At 33.0% G+C, this 18,736-nt stretch overlaps 1 protein-coding gene across 9 annotated transcripts in view; it reads left to right on the top strand.

Annotated features, from left to right (window-relative positions):
* The window catches only part of Rictor (RPTOR independent companion of MTOR, complex 2), a 114,476-nt gene that overhangs the window by 39,769 nt on the left and 55,971 nt on the right, over nt 1–18,736 (top strand). For all 9 annotated transcript variants that reach the window (XM_013514949.1, XM_005386232.2, XM_013514945.1 and 6 more), the window contains 3 exons: nt 7,382–7,446; nt 9,646–9,777; nt 15,170–15,233. In XM_013514949.1, coding sequence (XP_013370403.1) covers nt 7,382–7,446; nt 9,646–9,777; nt 15,170–15,233 — 261 coding nt within the window. The remainder of the gene's footprint in view (nt 1–7,381; nt 7,447–9,645; nt 9,778–15,169; nt 15,234–18,736) is intronic.

The raw sequence follows: 18,736 nt of genomic DNA, 5'->3' as shown, positions 1-18,736 counted from the left end.
TAAAGAGCAATTTTTGGAAACTGACTATATACGTGCTAGAGAGGAAGCTTTCAAAAATATGTCTGTGTGTTTTTATTTTTATGAATGTAATGGAAATATTCAAGTATCTTTTTTCATTGTGGTGGTCAGATGTCAAGTCTTTAAGAACCAATGTTGTGTTCCAAGGTCACAAAATGCATCTTCTAGTTTCATTCCCTTGTATTAAATCACCTAGTTTTATTTTGCCAGTCTTCAGTCAACTCATGCCTCACTACTTGCCTAGCTTTATATGTTAAAAATAGGGTTAGCAAGGGTCTATATCCTGTTAGAGCTCATGGTTACTGTCATAGCCTGGTTTTAATACCTGTATACATAGTTCCACGTGTTTTACCAATTAACATTCTGAAAGATAAGGATGGTTATATGAACGGCTAATGATTTCTGTGGTCATACTTTGGCACGAGCATGAGTTCTAAAACAGTCTTAAAAATCCAAAGCAGTGCTGTCTAATAGTGATATAATGCAAGAACTATAAAAGTAAATGGAAATTTGTGAAATTAATGTTTTTCACTAATCTGTTATATCCAAAATATTTAACATAATTAACATAAAACATTTTTAGGAATTATTTAACTTTTTCATATTAAATCTTTGAAATCAAATACATAGCTTACATTTATAGTATATTTCAATTCAGACTAGTCACAATTTCAGTGTTTATAGCACTTGTGGCTAGAAGGTACCACTCATATTGGACAATGCAGATATGGAAATTTTGGGAATAGCTTAAATCTTCATTTCTAGGAATCTGTTAGAAACCTCTGTTTTCTCTTTTCTCTATACTTCATTTATTTCCATCTCAATCCCAGGCTTTTTGAGTTAGGGTCAGTTTCCCTCTCTACCTTCTTTTCTCTTCCATTCCCTTATTTCTGTCTTTGTGAATTTCTCCCAAAATTCTTCACTGTTACTCTCTCCACGAGGGTTGTGCTTTTGTGCTTCATTTGTATTCTCAAACTCTTTTGCCCTTTCTCTTCCTTTCTTTCTCTCTATTATTTTTATTTTCTTTTTTACTACTCCCTCCCTTCATTTTCTCACTCCCCTGTCTTCATCCTTCCCAGTCCCTTTTCTCCTTCATTCCCTGATTTCCTCTTTTGTATCTCAAGTTTCTTCTTTTTCTCTCTTTCTGTGTCGTACCATTCTATGTTGTTTACAGTGCTGAGAATTGACTCCAGGATCATCGTATGCATACTAGACAACTGCTTTCCCATTGAGTTACATCCCTAGCCTGATACCAGTGAAGAGTATGCAGTAATTTCTGTAATGAAGGCCCTTTGTCTCTTTTGTATTTCTTTAAATTTTCATATTTTTTCTGGCTTTGACATTATAGAAGCCCTGTAATTAACTATTTTAAATCACCTCTGTTTTAAAAACCAGATAGCTGAATTTATTAGAATTTGTCTGTAGTAGGAGGGACTAAGCGCTAAGCAGAAGTCTGAGGAGCTGTCCCATGAATAAAATGCAGATTTGACAAAAATTATTTTAACTGCTTAGTGATGTAATGGGGAAATCATGAGCTTTTGATCAGATAGATGGAGACTTGCAACCCAGCTTTGATTAACCAGCAAGGCAATCTTGGGGAAGATTTCATTACTTGGGTAGTATTACTGCCTTTAGAGGCAAGATCTTGGTATGGAGTGTGGCACATGAAATATGCTCTGTAATAATTTATTTCAACCTGTGGTTTTACTTTATTTTGTACTTTTTGGTACTTTTCCAGTTTTTGAGTTATCTAAAATGGCAAGTCTGCGTAATAAACTTGATTTATAGGTTAGTAAGCTATTACTATAAATCATTGTTCTTCAATATCAGTAGTATTCACATATTGGGCTAGATAATTATTTGTTTGGGGAGGTTGCCCTTGCATGAAAGGGTACTTAGCAATGTCCCTGGTATCTTCCCACATACTACCCACCACAGTTGTGATAAGCAAAAGTGTTTCCAGGCATTGCCAGATGTTCCCTGGGGAACAGAATTGCCCCTGGTTAAGAACCACTATTGTAAATAAATACCTAAATTTTATTACAAAGTTTTTACATACTAGCACAAAACATTTAATTTAATTGTAATATAATGTGTCTCTGAAATTTGCTCTTTTACAGTGATGTAAATATTGTTGGCTTTATAAATACTTAATGAGCTAGTATTTCCATAAAATTTGTAAGTTTGTTTCCTTACTGAGTAAAATTTGGAAATTCTCCTAGATTATAAAGCTAAGAATAGCTTTATAGGATAAGATAAAAGTGATTGCCAGGATGCTATGGAGCTACTCACCCTCCTCTGTATTTCCGTTAGGTTGTATGTATATCTGGTTGAGGGGTTATCATCCAGTTTCTGAAACACAAAAATACATTGTATTTTTTTTACTCATATTCCTCTCTACCTTAAAACTTACCACATAATAGGTGTTAAATTATATTAGGGAGGAAATTGTACATTTTAAATGCAAGGTTTTATTTTCAGAACATTTGTTTTGTTATTAGGTATAAGCCTAGCTGTTGGGGTACAGCTTCCTTAGATGTGATGATGTTAAAATGTTGTATAGGGTAAACTTCAACTCAGAAACCTCCTTTTAAGGTATGAAGAGAGGGAGCTAGTGATGTGATCCTTTAACCATGTGAATGTCACACACCATGCTTACTTTCTGACATCATTTCATAAAAGTAATGTGTATAGCAGACTGCTGATGAATATAATCTTACTATTCTATTTTTAAAGCTGACAGCATCCTCATAATCTAAAGACCTAATTTTTAGAGATGAAAATATTTCATCTCTTTTACATTCTAACAATTCTCTTTTCCTATATTTATAGTAAAGCTCAGAAGTATAAGCTAAGTACAAAAAATTAAAGTGACAGAAGAATTTATAATAAAAAGTGATAGTACTCCCTAACCATTTCTGTCTTTTTTTCTAATCCAAAAATACCATTTTATAGAGGTAATTTACTACTAGAAGGCATTTATCTTTTCTCTGGCATAACTAGAAATTGTGTGTGTGTGTAGAGGGGGTAAGAGCTCCATGAACTAAACAATGAAGTGTTTAATGTATTGTGGTTTTATTTTCCATTTATTATTATGCATATACAAAGTTGTTTTGTATGACAACTTCATATGTACGTATGTATATAAATGTATATGTAATATGGGTGTGCATTTTAGGTGTGTATGTTGCTTTTTTATTCTACATCTTAATATACCATAGGATCCTTTATTTTTTTGTGTGTATCAATCTATTTTTTTATAGTTGGCTGTGTATATGTCTAAATTGCCTTCTAAAAAGCTATGCTATGGAATTCTGTGTGATAAAATTTTTTAAGTTTGGGTTGTTATCTCTTGTTTACTTAGGAGAACTATTCATTTAACCTTCAGAGCAATATAAGTAAAATGGGACTATCATTGAAAACTACCCACTCTAACTTAAAACCTTTAAAAAGGTTCTTGACATCTTCCCATTTTTTTCAGGAGGTTCTTATATTGTACAACCTGTAGTTAACAGGAACGTAAAATAGCAATAAAATAAAGTATAAAACTAATATATATTTCCTTTTTAAAATAACATCAGCATTTTCTGTATACTTGCTTACAGAACCTAAAACATAACATCAGAAATACATTCCTATATGCACTGCAATGAAAATATCAATAGAACTGTACAACAAAAATAATCTCAGCATCAGTTGTCATACCCAAGGCAGTCTTCACACATGACAGCTGCATACTCCATGCACACGTCTCACTTACACTGACACATGTGCTTAGCTTTCCTATGTGGCAGGCCATTCTTGTCCCTCTCTTGTCTTCCTGTTTTTCAGGAGCTTCCTACTGCATTGCACAGTGTGCACTTAGCAGGAAAATATCAATAAAATAAACTGTCAGATATGTAATGAGTGCTTAGAATAGACACCAGCATTTTCACATCAGTTGTTTACTTACAAAACCTATGCACTTAGCAGGAAAATATCAATAAAATAAACTATCAGATATGTAATGAGTGCTTAGAATAGACATCAGCATTTTCACATCAATTTTTTACTTACAAAACCTAAAAGATAACATCAGAAATAAAAACCTCTGTGAACTACAGTGTAAATACAAACAAAAGTCTATCACAGCAATAATCTTTGCTTCAACTGTCACACCCAAGGCGGTCTGCACACGTGAGAACTGCATGTTCCATACACAAGTATCACTTACACCGATAGCACTTATAATTTGTTTCCCTGTCCTTTCCTGTAGGGCATAGTTGACATCTTTTTAGTTTTCCTATTGTCATAGTAAGTCTTTGTTATATTGTGCCTGTCTGTTCACCTGTCAGCCTACCAGTGTGCTCCACAGTTTTTTTGCATAGTTTCTTCCTGGCAGAAATACTTGGTTTTCCTGTTATAAATGATCTGTTATAAGTTCCAGTCCCAATCTTCTAAGAAAATTTCTCCAGTATATTTTGCTCTTCTTTCTTACTTTGTAAACTCTCAAGCTGTTTATATACCACACATATTTAGCATCAAGTAAAACTCAATAATTGGCCATTGCTTTATGTTTTGAGTGACATCATAATTGTATAATACATCAACAACATCTCTGCCTTTGGTTTTGTTGTAGAAAGTTACTATCTCAGCCTTCCATTTTGCTTAAGTTTCCCTATCAGTATTTCCATCATGGTGTAGTGTTAACATCAGCAGTACCAGTTTGTTTTTCTTTGCCATATATGAGGCCAATGTTATATCTTTCTGAAATTCAAAGATTGTACTATACAGTTCTCTGTCTTGAAATTGCAACATTTCATTTGGAATTTCTACTTTGTTCCTGGGTACAGATCCTGCACTGGTTAACTTGTGCTCTGTTAGCAAATGTAACAACATTGGGAAACTGATTGTCAAATATCATATTCCAATTAGGTTAGGAGATGGGAACAAGAAGTCTGTTCACAGCATCATTTGATTTATTACTATAGGAATAAGGACCTGGTGGCTGAGTTCCAGAATAAATTTCTAAATCAAAAGCATAATAAGTCTTTGCATCTTCAAGGGCATGTATTTTAATGGCTTATTTTGAAGTTTTTTGAGGAGTGTACTACCTGAAGCAACAGTGACCATGAAATGCTGCAAGACATTCATCAATAGTCATGTATTTAGATGATGTGTAAATCGCTTTGACAGTTACCCACAAACCTCTCAAACTGCAAGTGGACCAGATTATCAGTTCTTTTTCTTTCTTGGCAAGTGGTTTTGTCATCAAACCGTAGGCAGGTTTGAAGGAAACCAATTCTCAGTATTAGGATTATTCTACCAACCTCAAGCCCATACTCATCACTTCTCCATAAGTCTTTTGCATTCTTATGATTGCCATGAGGAATCCCTGCTAAGTACAGCAGATGTATGAATGCTTTCAGTTTAGCTAGTGAGGTGTCATAATAAATACATTTTTGAGTATGAGTATTGCTGCATACAGAACATTTCTCTTGTATTTCAGCATTTGTGTATTTCACAATATCGTGTAGCATTTCATTTGTTACAAACAATTTCCAATATTGAATAGCAGTGCTGGCATTCTATCCAGTAGGTTTCATGCCAAGATCCTCACTATATTTTTGGACCTAGTTCTAACATTGGATTGTTCCATTATTTGTGTGACTGTTTTTGTACTATTTCTACTAGTCAAGTATGTACTCATATTGCTGTTTTCTTTGTCATCTAAATCAAGGATGTCTGCCATTCCTGTGTCTGTATATTGCACTGTCACAGGAGCTTTGGGTCACATGACCAACATTGAAGTCGTTATCTCCTCTTCATCATTTATGCATGAATGATAGGATAATTCACTTTCAGTGTCCTCTATAACTTGCGAATCTGGTTTCTCATGTGCCATTGTACTGTATTGGGCTGCTTCTACCAGTAAAATCAAAAGAAATCTTACTTTAAAACAAATCCTAAATGCACAGAAATTTAGCAGTGATCATTTTATGGGTAAAATTCTTCTGTTGCTGCTTTGGAATTCCTGTACACAAGGACAAAGATCTCAAATTAAAAACTCATTAAAAGCCAGATGTGATGGTGCATGCCTGTAACCTCAGCACTTTGGGAGAGTGAGTTAGTGGGATTGCAAATTCGAGCCCAGCCTGAGCATCTTAGCAATTTAGCATGGCCCTTTCTCAAAATTCAAAGAAAGTATTGGGGATGTACCTTAATACAAAGTCCCTAGTACTGGAAGAAAAAAATCATCTCAGTAGATGGATGTAATGGATGGATGTAATAAACAGTTGAACATAACTAAAGACAAGTCGGTAGGAGATATTAAAGCAAAAAGTTTGTGGTAAAATACAGAAGAGAATTTAGAGATTTGTGATATACTTGAAAAGATCTGACATTCATATAATTGAATTACCACAGGAAAGAGAGTTGTGTAGAAGTAATTTTGAAAAGATAATGTATAGAATGTTCTAAATTAACAAAATATATCAATCCAGAGATTTAAGATGTTTTGTTTACCGTAAGCAGGATGTTTACAAAGGAAACCACATGGATGCATCGTTACAAGATTGCTGGAAACCATAGATACAAAATGTCGTTAAATTAGCCTGAGAAAATGGACATAACTTTCAGAAGAGCAACAATAAAATAGATGGTGGATTTCTTAATAAAACAAATTGAAATTGTTGGAAGAAAATAGGAGCTTGCCTAAAATTCTATGTATCCAGCAAAATATTCTTCATAAATGAAAATAGTTTTTAAAAAAATCAATTCTAGACCCAAGAGAATTGTAATTAAAACCCAGGCTAAAATTAAATGAAAAACCACCAATAAAATATGTTAAATATATCGAGCTAGGAGGAAGACTGTTACATTATGGAATCACTAAAATAAAGAAAAATTGAAGAACAGTGAAAGGATAAATATGTAAGTAAACCTCAGTAGATACTGGCTGAAAAAATTAACAGTGAGATCTTAGGGGGCTTAAATACAAGTAGAGAACAGAATAGCAGGTGGATTAATAAAGGGTAAATGTAGTTAAAATATTACAAAGTTTTATTACTGAGAACATGATAAAGGAATCATTTCTGTTAGGCTAATAAGTCAACAATCGGTATAACTAATAAAAGAATAGTTTTAAAACAGTAAATTACTAAGGGGGAAAAAACAGAAAGTAATCAGTGTATAAAAAGAAATCTCAAAATCGTAGGTCAAATAAAAAGTGAGATGATGAGAATAAAGCTGCGTGTTGTAACAGAATCGTATGTTCTCAAAATTTTTATTAAAGAAAAATGTCTTATTTTCTTGGCTAAAATTGTAAAGTCTGTAAATATTTCAGTTCACAACTCATGTATATACACTTGCCTTTTTTGAACAGCTTCTTTGTGATATTGGCCACAGTGAAGAAAAACTGGGCTTTAACTATGAAGATATCATAATTTGGTAAGTATAATTTACTTCTCTTTCCTAGCCCTTCTAGACTTCAGTATTTCAGTTTTAGTAATTTAAAGTGTCAAATCAGATAATATAGCACCTCATAATTTGATTTTTATAGAAATAGATGCTTGAAAGTTAGAAAAATTTGATGTCTTCAGTAGTTTTTATGTTGTGACTCTTGATATTTTATAATTACTAATACTTAGACTTCTATAATTTAAAGTTATAAATTAAATCTCAGAATTTCAGACTGAATTTCTCATGTTCTTCCCAAGAATGAGGAGAGTCTATAAATGTGGGTCTTACCTAATAGAAAATGCACTTAGGCAAACTTGATTTACCCAAGCATACACGACATCTTGTTGGTGGCCTGAGGTATTAGAATTAACACAGCATCAAAAAAGACTTCCTGCACAGCAAAGGAAACAGCCACAAAATGAAAAGAAAACCCAACAGAATGGGAAAATTTCTTGCCAGCTATTCCTTCGAGGAGTAATATCTAAAATACATAAAGAATTCAAACAAAGTTAGACACCCCCCCAAATAATCAGTCAGAAATGGTCAAGTAAAAGGAATAGGCATTTTATAGATGAAGAATAAATGACGAATAACATGAAGAAATGTACAACATCTCTGACCCTTAGAGAAATTGAAATTCAAACAGCACTGAGATTCCATCTTACCCCTGAAAGAATGACTATCAAGAAATCAGATAATAACAAATGCAGACAAGGCTGTGGGACAAAAGGAACCTTTCTGTATTATTGGTGGGAATATCATCTAGTCTAACCACTATGGAAATCATATGGAGAGTCCTCAAAAAACTAAAACTAGAAATTTCATTTGACCCAACTATGCCCTTTCCAGGTATCTTCCCAAAACAGTTAAAAGACATCATATTCATTCATACTCGTGTTTGTAGCTGTATAATTCACAGTAGCTACATCTTAGAAGCAGCCTTTATGTCCATCAGCCGATGAATGGCTAAAGAAAATATGGTATTTACATGCAGTGGAACACAACTCTGACATAAAGACAAGCTAGTAGGAAAAAGGATGCACCTTGAGACCATGTGAAGTGAAATAAATCAGATACACAAGACTGACTATATGAGAAACCCAAATTTTAAAGAAAGAGCAAAATAAAATAGAATAGGAAGGAGGGAAATAGTTCTCAGATGGGAAGGGAAACAGGAGGTGGAGTGAGGAGGAAAGGAAGAATTCAAAGAATGTAAACATTATGTACTGCAAAAATGCACTAATAAAAATAAAGGAATTGATACATTGACCTGAGCCTGGTGTTGCTATATTTTTATATTTTTAAACCAGTGATTTTTCTGGGAGAGGTATGAGCAGCAGGGTATATAAAGGGGAATAGATTGTAGATGCCTATGATAGAGCTTGGCAAAAGCATAATTTCCCATTGCCTATATGAAATGAATGACACAAGATGGAATAAAATTCAGTCACATTTGCTTGACTGGCAGGAATGTGTCAGGAGGCACTGATTGAAAATGACCTTACAAGCAAGTGAAATCTCAGTGGCTTGCATTGTGTGGTTTTTATAAATGTAAAATATTACATGAAATTAATCATGTATGATTACACATTTTGCATATCTTGGCAGAGGAAGAATTTGATGTAATTGAATATCTAAATGGAAAATCTGAAATCTGAAACATTCCAAAATCTGAAATGTTCTTAGTGTCATGTCAGTGTTGAAAAAGTTTTGGATTTGGATTTTCAGATTGCCAGTGTTCAGTTGGTACATTTTATGCAGATACAGTGGTACCTCAGTTCACAAATTTAATTCTTTCCACAATTCTGGCTGCAAAATGAATTGGATGAGAACTGAATCAACATTGACCCTAAGTGTTAAATTTGATTCGGTTCTTGTCCATTTTGATTTGCAGCCAAAATCATGAAAAGAACTAAGTTTGTGAACCAACATATCACTATATTCCAAAATCCGAAAAGCTTTAAAACGTGAAGTAAGGGGCTGGGGATTTAGCTCAGTGGCACAGCGCCTGCCTGGCAAGCGTGCGGTCGTGAGTTCGATTCCCAGTACCAGAAAAAAAATAAAAATAGAAAAAAATAAAACGTGAAATACTTCTCATCCTAAAACATTTCGGTTGCGGGACACTTGTACAGTAATTTTACGTGTATTTGAAACTTGTGCAACAAAATTTTCTTTGTTTTCATACAGTTTGCGGTTAGCTTTATTAAATGAAGCGAAAGAAGTGCGAGCAGCAGGGCTACGAGCGCTTCGGTACCTTATCCAAGACTCCAGTATTCTGCAGAAGGTGCTAAAATTGAAAGTGGACTATTTAATAGCAAGGTAATTTCCCTAGAGTGTATATTTTTAAAATTTTCTATTGCATTTCAGCCTGTGTACTGTAAAGTGTGGAGATTTTTAGTGTAATGCTTGATAATTTCACATATAAAAAACCAAGTAAGATTTAAAGTATTTTCAGCCTACCAGTAAAGCTCTCTTATTCCTTCCACGAGTAGTAAATGTTATTCTGAGTTTTCTCATCCTAAACGAGTTCTTTCATTTCTTGAGTGTCATATTGGAAGTATGCAGTAGTCTTTTCCTTCTTTATTATATGTGATTCATCCATGTTGATGTACTTGCAGTTGTTTTTTCATGAATGTGTACTGTTTCGTTTTATGATTAAACCATTCTGCTGATTTTCTAGATTGCTTCTAGTGTTTTGCTATTTTGAATAAAGCTACCCTGAAAATTCTTCTGTAATTCCGTTGGTGGACACATGCATTTATTTCTCTTACATATTTGTAGAACTGGAATTGCTTGAATGTAAGGTATATGTGTTCAGTTTTAGTAGATACTATTAAGTAGCTTTCCAAGTAATCGTATTGATTTATAATATTACCAGCAATTTATGAAAGTTCCAGTCTCTCCATGTTAGCATTTGCGGTTTTTAGTCGTCAATTATAGCCTATTTGGTGTGGTTTTCATGTGGGTTTGTATTCTGGTTTTAATTTTCATTTCCTTGATGAGTGATGATATTAGTAATTTTTGTTTGTTGCCAATGTGGTTATCCTTTCTTGTCTTTGGCTCATTTGTAAATTGGATTATCTTTCTTGTTACGTAGGAATTCTTGATGTCTTCTGGAAATGAGTCTTTGCAGGTATATGTACTGAGAATATCTTCAAATATGCCTTCCCATTTTATATTCTTTTAATGGGTCTTTGATGAACAAAAGTTCCAGTTAATGGAATCCAAAGTGTTCTCTATTTTCTTTAGTTGGTCTTTTGTCTATTCGTGTAGTAGTTTCTTACTATTTTAATTACTCAATTTCCAATATATCTTCATAATTATTAATGTGAGTCCTCTGACTTTTCTTCTTGAAGAATATCTTGGCTATTGTGGGTTCTGCATTTGCATATAGATTTTAGAATCATTTGTCCATTTCTGCATAACTTGCTGGGATTTCAGTAGGTTTTGTATTAACGGTCTAGATTAATTTAATACGCATGGACATTGTAATTGAATCTTCCAAACATAATTTATTGGAAACCTTGATTTTTCTTAACTAAATTTTGTGATTTTTCTCAAGCAGAGGTCTTGAACTATTTGTAAGGTTTATTCGTATTTGTTAGGTTTGTGTAAATAATGGTATTAGTATAATTTAAAATTGATTAGTTTTTAGCTACTAATAGGTAAAAAAAATTAGGGGAAAGTTTTGATTACTTACCTAGAAACCTTGCTAAATTTACTTTAGTTGTTTTGTTATTTTACAGTACTAGGCTCAAATCAAGGGTCACTACAAAGCTACATTCCAGCCCATTTTAAAATTTTTATTTTGAGATAGGATCTAGCTAAGTTGCACTGGCTGGTCTTGAAGTTGCTGTCCTCCTGCTGCAGTCCTCCTGCTGCAGTCCTCCTGCCACAGCCTTTGGAGTAGGTGGGATTACAGGGGTGCTTGGCTTACTTAGAGTTTTACTTGTTTATAGATAATATTGGATTTTCTTTGTACATAAGCATTACATATGAGGACTATTTTATTTCTTCTTTTTCAATCATTTTATCTTTGTTTCTCTTGCCTTACTGCACTTGTTGGAATATTGCATTGAGCAGAAATGATGAATGTTTTGCTTCTAAGCTTGTATAGAAAGTGTTCAGTATTTCACTATTATTTATACTTCATATAGGCTTTGAGTAAATTTTCTTTGTAGTCCTCCTTTGTGTTCCTGAAATGAACACCATTTGTTCATGGTTTCTTGTCCTTTTTGTATATAACTGAATTTGGTTTGCTAATATTTTGCAGGTTTTTACACCTATATTCATGAGAAGTATTGTTATCTTTTCATTCCACTAGTATCTTTGTGGGTGGGGTTTTTTGTACCGGGAATCAAACTTATGACCCTTTCCTTGCCAGGCCGGCACTGTGCTGCTGAGCTGTATTCCCAACCCTCACTCTAATATCTTTGGTTTTGGAATCAGGAGTATGTTTTAGAAACATCTAAAAAGTATTGTTCTCGGGGTTGGGGATTTAGCTCAGCGGCAAAGGGCCTGCCTGGCAAGCGCAAGGTCGTGAGTTCGGTTCCCGGTACCGGAGAAAAACCAAAAAAAAAAAAAAAAAGTATTGTTCTCTTTTCTGGAAGATTTTTATGTAAGATATATATTGATTCCCCCCCCTACATAATTATTGGCGTTCCCCAGTGAATCTCATTGGTTTGAGTTTTCCTTTTTAGGAAATTTTATAGTTATATACTTAATTTTTAAAATAGGTGGTATAGTATACTCTTTTTTTTTTCTTTCATGGTACAAGGTATTGAACTGACCGTCTTATCAATGCTAACAGACAAGTGCCATAGCCCTAGCCTAGTCACTTTTTCTTGTGTCAGCTCAAGCTTTATATATTTTGAAACTTTGTTAATTATATTTAAAATTAAGTCTTCATGTTGGGATAATCTTTTTGTAATTATGAAATATCCCTCTTTATTTTGAGGAGTACTTCTTACATGATTGTATTATCTAATCATATAGCATTACTATCTTTCTTTGCCTTAGTGCTTACATCTTTCCCATTTGTACTTACACTTAACTTTCCACTATAAACATTATAGATTATATGCAGTACCTAATTTGAACTTACTTGTTTTTTAATTGAAGTATTGAAGCCACTTAAATCTAGCCATTTATTATGTGCATGATTTGTGAACTGGAGCTAATGTCCAAGTTTATCTTGCTGTTAATTTTCTAGTAAATTTTAATTTGTTATCTTGCTATTTGTAGTCTATTTTTCACATCTCTTCTTTATTCTTGTATTTATCCTTTTTTTTAAATCAAGAATTTTTTTTCCCTCTTTTGTTAATATCTTGGTAATATATCTTGGAGTAATTACCTTGGAGATTGTCATATATCCTCAATATATTAAAGTCTACTACCACTTTGATTATTGCCAGAACAGTGCAAGAAACCTATTACGGTTTCTCTATTCTGCTTTTTATCTATTATAATTTACTTCTTACATATGTTTTAATTATCTTATTTACCCATTTTGATATTCATCCCTTTTGTATTTATTTCCATGCTTTCAGTTTGGATCACTTTTTTTCTGTTTGATGAATTTCTTTCAAGTTTTTTTTATTTTTTTGTAGTGTAAACTTACCAGAGGTAGACTGTCTTGTCTTCTACTTGTCTATAAATAGTCACCATAAATGGAAGCTATTTTTGATACTCGTAATTATTTTTCATTGCATATAAATTGTCTTCTGCCTTTGTATTTCCTTTATAACTATTAGATAGTAGCTTCTTTGCTTTGTAAGTGATATCTTTTTATTCTCTTCCTACTTTAAAGAATTTTTTATCTGTTATATTCTGTCCCATTTTCTGGTAGTCCAGCTATACATGTTGGATCTCCTCCCTACCCACTATGTTGCTGATGTTTTTATTGTAGTTTTCAGTCTGTCAGTGGTTCTTCAAGGTGCATCCCAGTCTATCTTGCTAATAATAGTAAGACAGTCTCTTGGATTCTTCATTTAAATTATTGCCTTGTGATTTATCTTATTCTTTAAATTTTTCAGGTCTCTTTTTTTCTTTATTTTCTTTTCTTTTCTCTTCTCTTCTCTTCTCTTTTCTTTCTCTTTTCAACCATAGTTATTTTGAAATCCCTTCTGACACCTCCAATATGTGAATTGTTTGTATTCTACTTTTGTTGTCATTTTCACTTTTTGATTTTTGGTCCTTGGCCGTTTTATTTTGCTTGCTTGTGTTAAATTATGCCTCATACAAACTAATCAAGTATGAACATTGGTATTTGAAATTACTGATTCCAGGTCATTATTTCCCTTTTAAGAGAGTGAAGTTTTATTTTGGCATGTTGACTTGCTACACTGATTCTGTTAAACTTGGTTTTAGTTTTGTCTTTGATCCTAGGAAGTGTCAAATTTGTGATCTCAAGTTAAAGTGTACATATTTATGAGAACCTCTTCACCTTGGAAAGCCTTGAACCCTAACCTCTAGCCTATTCTGTACTGGCTGCCATCACTACTGTGCCACTTTACTTTTCAGAGTAGCTTCTTTACTTGGTTTCTTGGAGTCCTATCCTGCTTTTGTACAACATAGAATCTGGCAAGTATCTTGGAGGGAAAATTGCATGCAATTTTACCTCACTTCTCTTCGCTTTCTTGGCTTTGGGGTTTGCCCCTCAACCCCAACAAGCCATTTGGGGCTGCTCCAGAGTTTAGCCTATCTCTCTAGTCTAGCCTGGCTTTTGCTTTCTACTAGGACTGTATGTCCGCAAAGGCAGAGATTGAAAATGACCCCAGGGAAAAAGGCTATCAATGTTAGAATTCCCTTACACTTTTTCTTTTCAGAGATCATTCTCCACTGATCTTTTAGCAGTTGTCTTATGAAGTAATTTTTCAAATTTTATAGTTGTTTTCAGCAGAAGGGTTGGTTGATTCAAGCATTTTTGGTAATAGAAATGGGTCTGTGCTCATTTACTTTTTTTTTTTTTTTTTTGCCACACTGGAGCTGGAACTCCTTCAGTACATACTAGTCAAGCTCTCTACCACTGAGCTACACCCCAGCCCCGACACTTACTTCGTAATAGTGTTTCTCTACATTAATAGCATTTAGACAAAATGAGTTTTCAATAGCAATACTATTGAGTATTAGTATACAGAACTACCTAAACAGAAATTTGAAGTAAAAAAGTGTCCTGTCATATAAAACATTCTTTCAACTTAGATAAAAAAATTTGTAAAGAAACATCAACTAAGTGATATTTGACCAAATATTTATCTTGAAGAGAATTTAGAATTTTAAGGTAAACTTTAGCAAAGTAGAATTTTTGTGGATATTACATAAGAGAATTAGAATGCTATATAAAATTTAAGCCTTGGTTAAAATAATTAAACAACAAGCATCAGATATTTTCCTTTTACAATTTTTACAAAATGTCTATGAATTTTATCTATAAAATTTTACGGTTTTTTTGTAGATTTCTGATGTATATAAATTACTTTGAGGTTATAGATAATACTATATTTTCCTGAAGTTTTAAATTAAATAATTGTCTTATAAAAACAAATATTTAAAGACATATAGGTTAACTAAACAAATATTTGCTGTCAATAGAAAAGCATGTATTGAAGTTTTAATATAAGATACTAACATTATGAGGACATAATGTTGTTACGATAGAAATTGTTTTTTAAGATTTTTATCAGTGATTAATATTTTGTGTATTGTTTAGGTGCATTGACATTCAGCAGAGCAACGAGGTAGAGAGGACACAAGCACTTCGATTAGTCAGAAAGGTATGCTGTATATGAGAGTAAAAGCAAATCTATGGTTTTCATGCTAAATATTTATGTTTTTAGATTAGATTGATATGAAATCTTTCTATTAAAATATAAAGCCTAAATTTTCATTTAACATTTTAATTTTGCTCAGTATTAATTAAGTAAAACTATTAAACTTTGATGTAGGTGTACATATTTTGTGTAATTGTTCTGTGTGATTGGGGATAGTTATGACAATATTCTTTTTTTAAAGAGAAAAAAATAAAACAAAATTTTAGAACAAGATAATAGGAGGGTAACTGGTTAATACATTGTATATTATTATCTTTAACTTAGTTACTCAGAGTACAAGATACAGGCATTTAACTAGAATAATATTCTTATAAAGTGTTTTTCTTCCTTCAGAAGAAATGTAAATGTAATGCATTGATAAGTCATTGGAGAAAGAGATTACTTGTTCCGCATCCTGACTGTCTCATGATTGTATGCTTGTGCTTAAAACTATTAAATAGTTGCCATTGCAGTTATAAGCTTGTTCTAAAGATGAATTTGGATATATTTCATGGGCGGTTGTAATAACAATTCAATCATTGTATGAGATAAAAGCTCATTATTTAAAATCCTTAAGACAAGATGTTAAAGACAATCTATAAAACTTCTCATAAGGGCCTTCACAGAATTATAATGGTGTTATTTAATATGATGCCTCACAGCCAAGCAACAGAAAGATAGTTGAGATTTTTAGTAGAGATTGTTCCTCTTACCCTACTTTTGAATTGATTGCATGCCGCAGAATGGTGAACTGTTGAGTTAGTTGTAAATAGTACCATAGTTGACCATAGTGAAAAATGGATGAGTTAAGTCTTAAAAGAGGTTTGAAACTCTTAATAACAGATTGGAGAAGGGTTTGTTATAAGTGTGATTGGCTTTTCATGATCTGTAGTTTTAATTTATTCATACAGTCCCAAAGAACCTGGAGCAACTTTTGAATTTTCTGGAGATATATATATATCCTGTTGGGAGCTGGAATATATTAGTATGAAAATACCATTTTCCAAAACACTGTTTCCAAATTTTGAAACTCTCCTTGATATATGTCTTGATAGAACACAGCAAAGTGATTATAGTATTTGCTTCCTTATTCAGTTAGTTATCACATGAAGTAGAGACTCTAGAAAACTGCTGTATATACTTGTGTAAGAGTGAAAAAGATTGTTTTTTGTTTTGTTTTGTTTTGTTTTATTTTTTGAGACAGGGTCTTGCTATGCAGTTTAGGCCAACCTTGAGCTCACTTTGTAGCCCAGGCTCATTTCGAACTCAAAAAGATCCTCCTGCCTCAGCCTCCCGAGTGCTGAGATGTGCCACCACACCTGGCCTTTTAAGACTGTCTTTTTGGGGGCTGGGGATTTAGCTCAGCGGCAAAGCACCTGCCTGGCAAGCACAAGGTCGTGAGTTCGGTTCCCGGTACTGGAGAACCCCCCACCCCTCCAAAAAAAAAAAAGACTGTCTTTTTGTTGTTATAGACATATGGTAGTTACAATTTTGGAGAACCTCAGAATTTTCTTGCTCACATGAAAAGTTGCTTCCCTAGAAGTTTATTTTCAGAAGACAACTTCAAATAGATTTAAACAATTAAATTTAGCTTCTTTGAATTGCTTAGTAAATATTTCATTTTGATGTGCTAAAATATTTCGTGCGAGTTGTTTAATTTAAAAACTAGCTCAGTAAAAGTAAATTGACTCTTAGAAATGTCATTTATCATATTTGGTAAATATATTTGGTATCATATCATATTTAGTACCATAGTTTATGATAGTTGGTAATTTGAGTCAGATATCATTTGTGAATCCAAGAGCAAAAAAAAATAATGCTAAAGTTCAGGAGGATAGAGGCTCAAAGGAGGAGTTGTAGCTGGCATAGGGTTTTTCCTTCTTTGGTTTAGCTGAAAGGATTAGTTAAAGGTAAGGCATTTTTACTGATAAACAGTGGCCTTTATGGGCCAGAGAAAACATAATTTCGTTAGTACTTGTAGCATTTGAAGTACATGTTTCTTTATTGCCATGAACATTTTGGCAGTTGAAATAGTAACGTTACTTTGAGTTTTTATTTTATGCATTCAAAAAGTTTTGAAATTTTCTGATGAAGTACTAAGATAGCAAAAATAATTTATTGTTTTAGGATGACTTACTCTGTGATTACTCATGTTTCTTTTCCTTCCTTTCACCTCTTTCATTTGGAGGATTATCTGTTTGCTCTTTTCTTTCAGTGTCTTAATTTCTTTTAAACTCGCTTTTCCCTCTATCCTCTACCCTTTCTAGTTTCGTTTTACAAATTTCCTGTATAATTTTCCCAATGGTCAGCTGTTGATACTGTTTTCTTTTTTCTATTTAAATTTTACTTACTAGTGAGCTAAAGCCATTATTTTCTTGATTTGTAATTTTTTATTTAGATTAGGTATGATCTCTCAATTTGTTTTACAGTCATTAAAAATTTCATTTGATGCTGTCATATGCGCTTGATACACAGCAAGATAGTGGCAAAGCTAAAGCAGAAATTCAGATTGCAAACATACGTTGGCTAATGAGTATCAGCTACAACCTGCCTAACTTGACATGCAGAACTCACTTCTGGTCTAATCAATTATTTCTGTCTGACCTGTCTTATTGTGCCACTCTGCTGGTAGGCAAGTTATCACCATCATTAAAGTTGTTGCTTCCTTCCTACACCTTTCATTTCATTTCCACCTTTTGTCATAGTATATTCATCTTCCAGTCTCAGCTCAAATTTTAGAAATTCTTCCTAAAAAAACTAAGGAGTTCTATCATTCCTTTATATTATTTCATAAGCTTATTACCTTGTTATCTTTATTTTGTGTACATTTTTCCCTGTTATGCTAGAAGAGATTACATACAATAGTGGTGGCATTCTGTGGCTTTTCCCTTATTGACTATTCACTGATTTATGAAGAAAGCATTCTCTAATTTACACAGAATTAAGTTCTTTGCATATATTGTATTACCCTGGCAAATAAGGATCATTTCATTTTGTAAAAATGCAAATTTATGTATTTGTTACATAGCACTATCTATTGAATTAAATAGTACATGTTAGTAGATACATGAGGTTCATAATGTAAAATTGTTATGCTGTACTTGAAATTCTAAGAAACATAGATTAGTACACATCTTTATTTTCTAAATGAGCAAACCGAGGCAAAAAGAGGATTGATTTGCTGAAAGGAATGTAATTTATTAATAGCATATTCAGCTTTCAAATCCAGAGTGAATGGCATTTTAGCCAATTCTTTTCAGAATATTTTACATACATTCTGAAGTTTGGGAGCATTTTCTTCTAGACTCTGTATGAGCCCAGTAATAGATTGGTGAGTATGAAAACACTAATATGAGAAATTAGAATTTTTTCATTCAGGGAGATCAGTTTTCTGTGTCTCATTCCCCTTCGTTCTCCCTTTCATTTCTCTCTTTTGTGATTACTGGGCAGTGCTAAGTTAGAAACAG

This window comes from Chinchilla lanigera, unplaced genomic scaffold (assembly GCF_000276665.1).
Source record: "Chinchilla lanigera isolate Chin_1 unplaced genomic scaffold, ChiLan1.0 scaffold00025, whole genome shotgun sequence".
NCBI lineage: Eukaryota > Metazoa > Chordata > Mammalia > Rodentia > Chinchillidae > Chinchilla > Chinchilla lanigera.
Note: the sequence above shows the minus strand (reverse complement) of the source record. Positions and strands in the feature narration are given on the sequence as shown.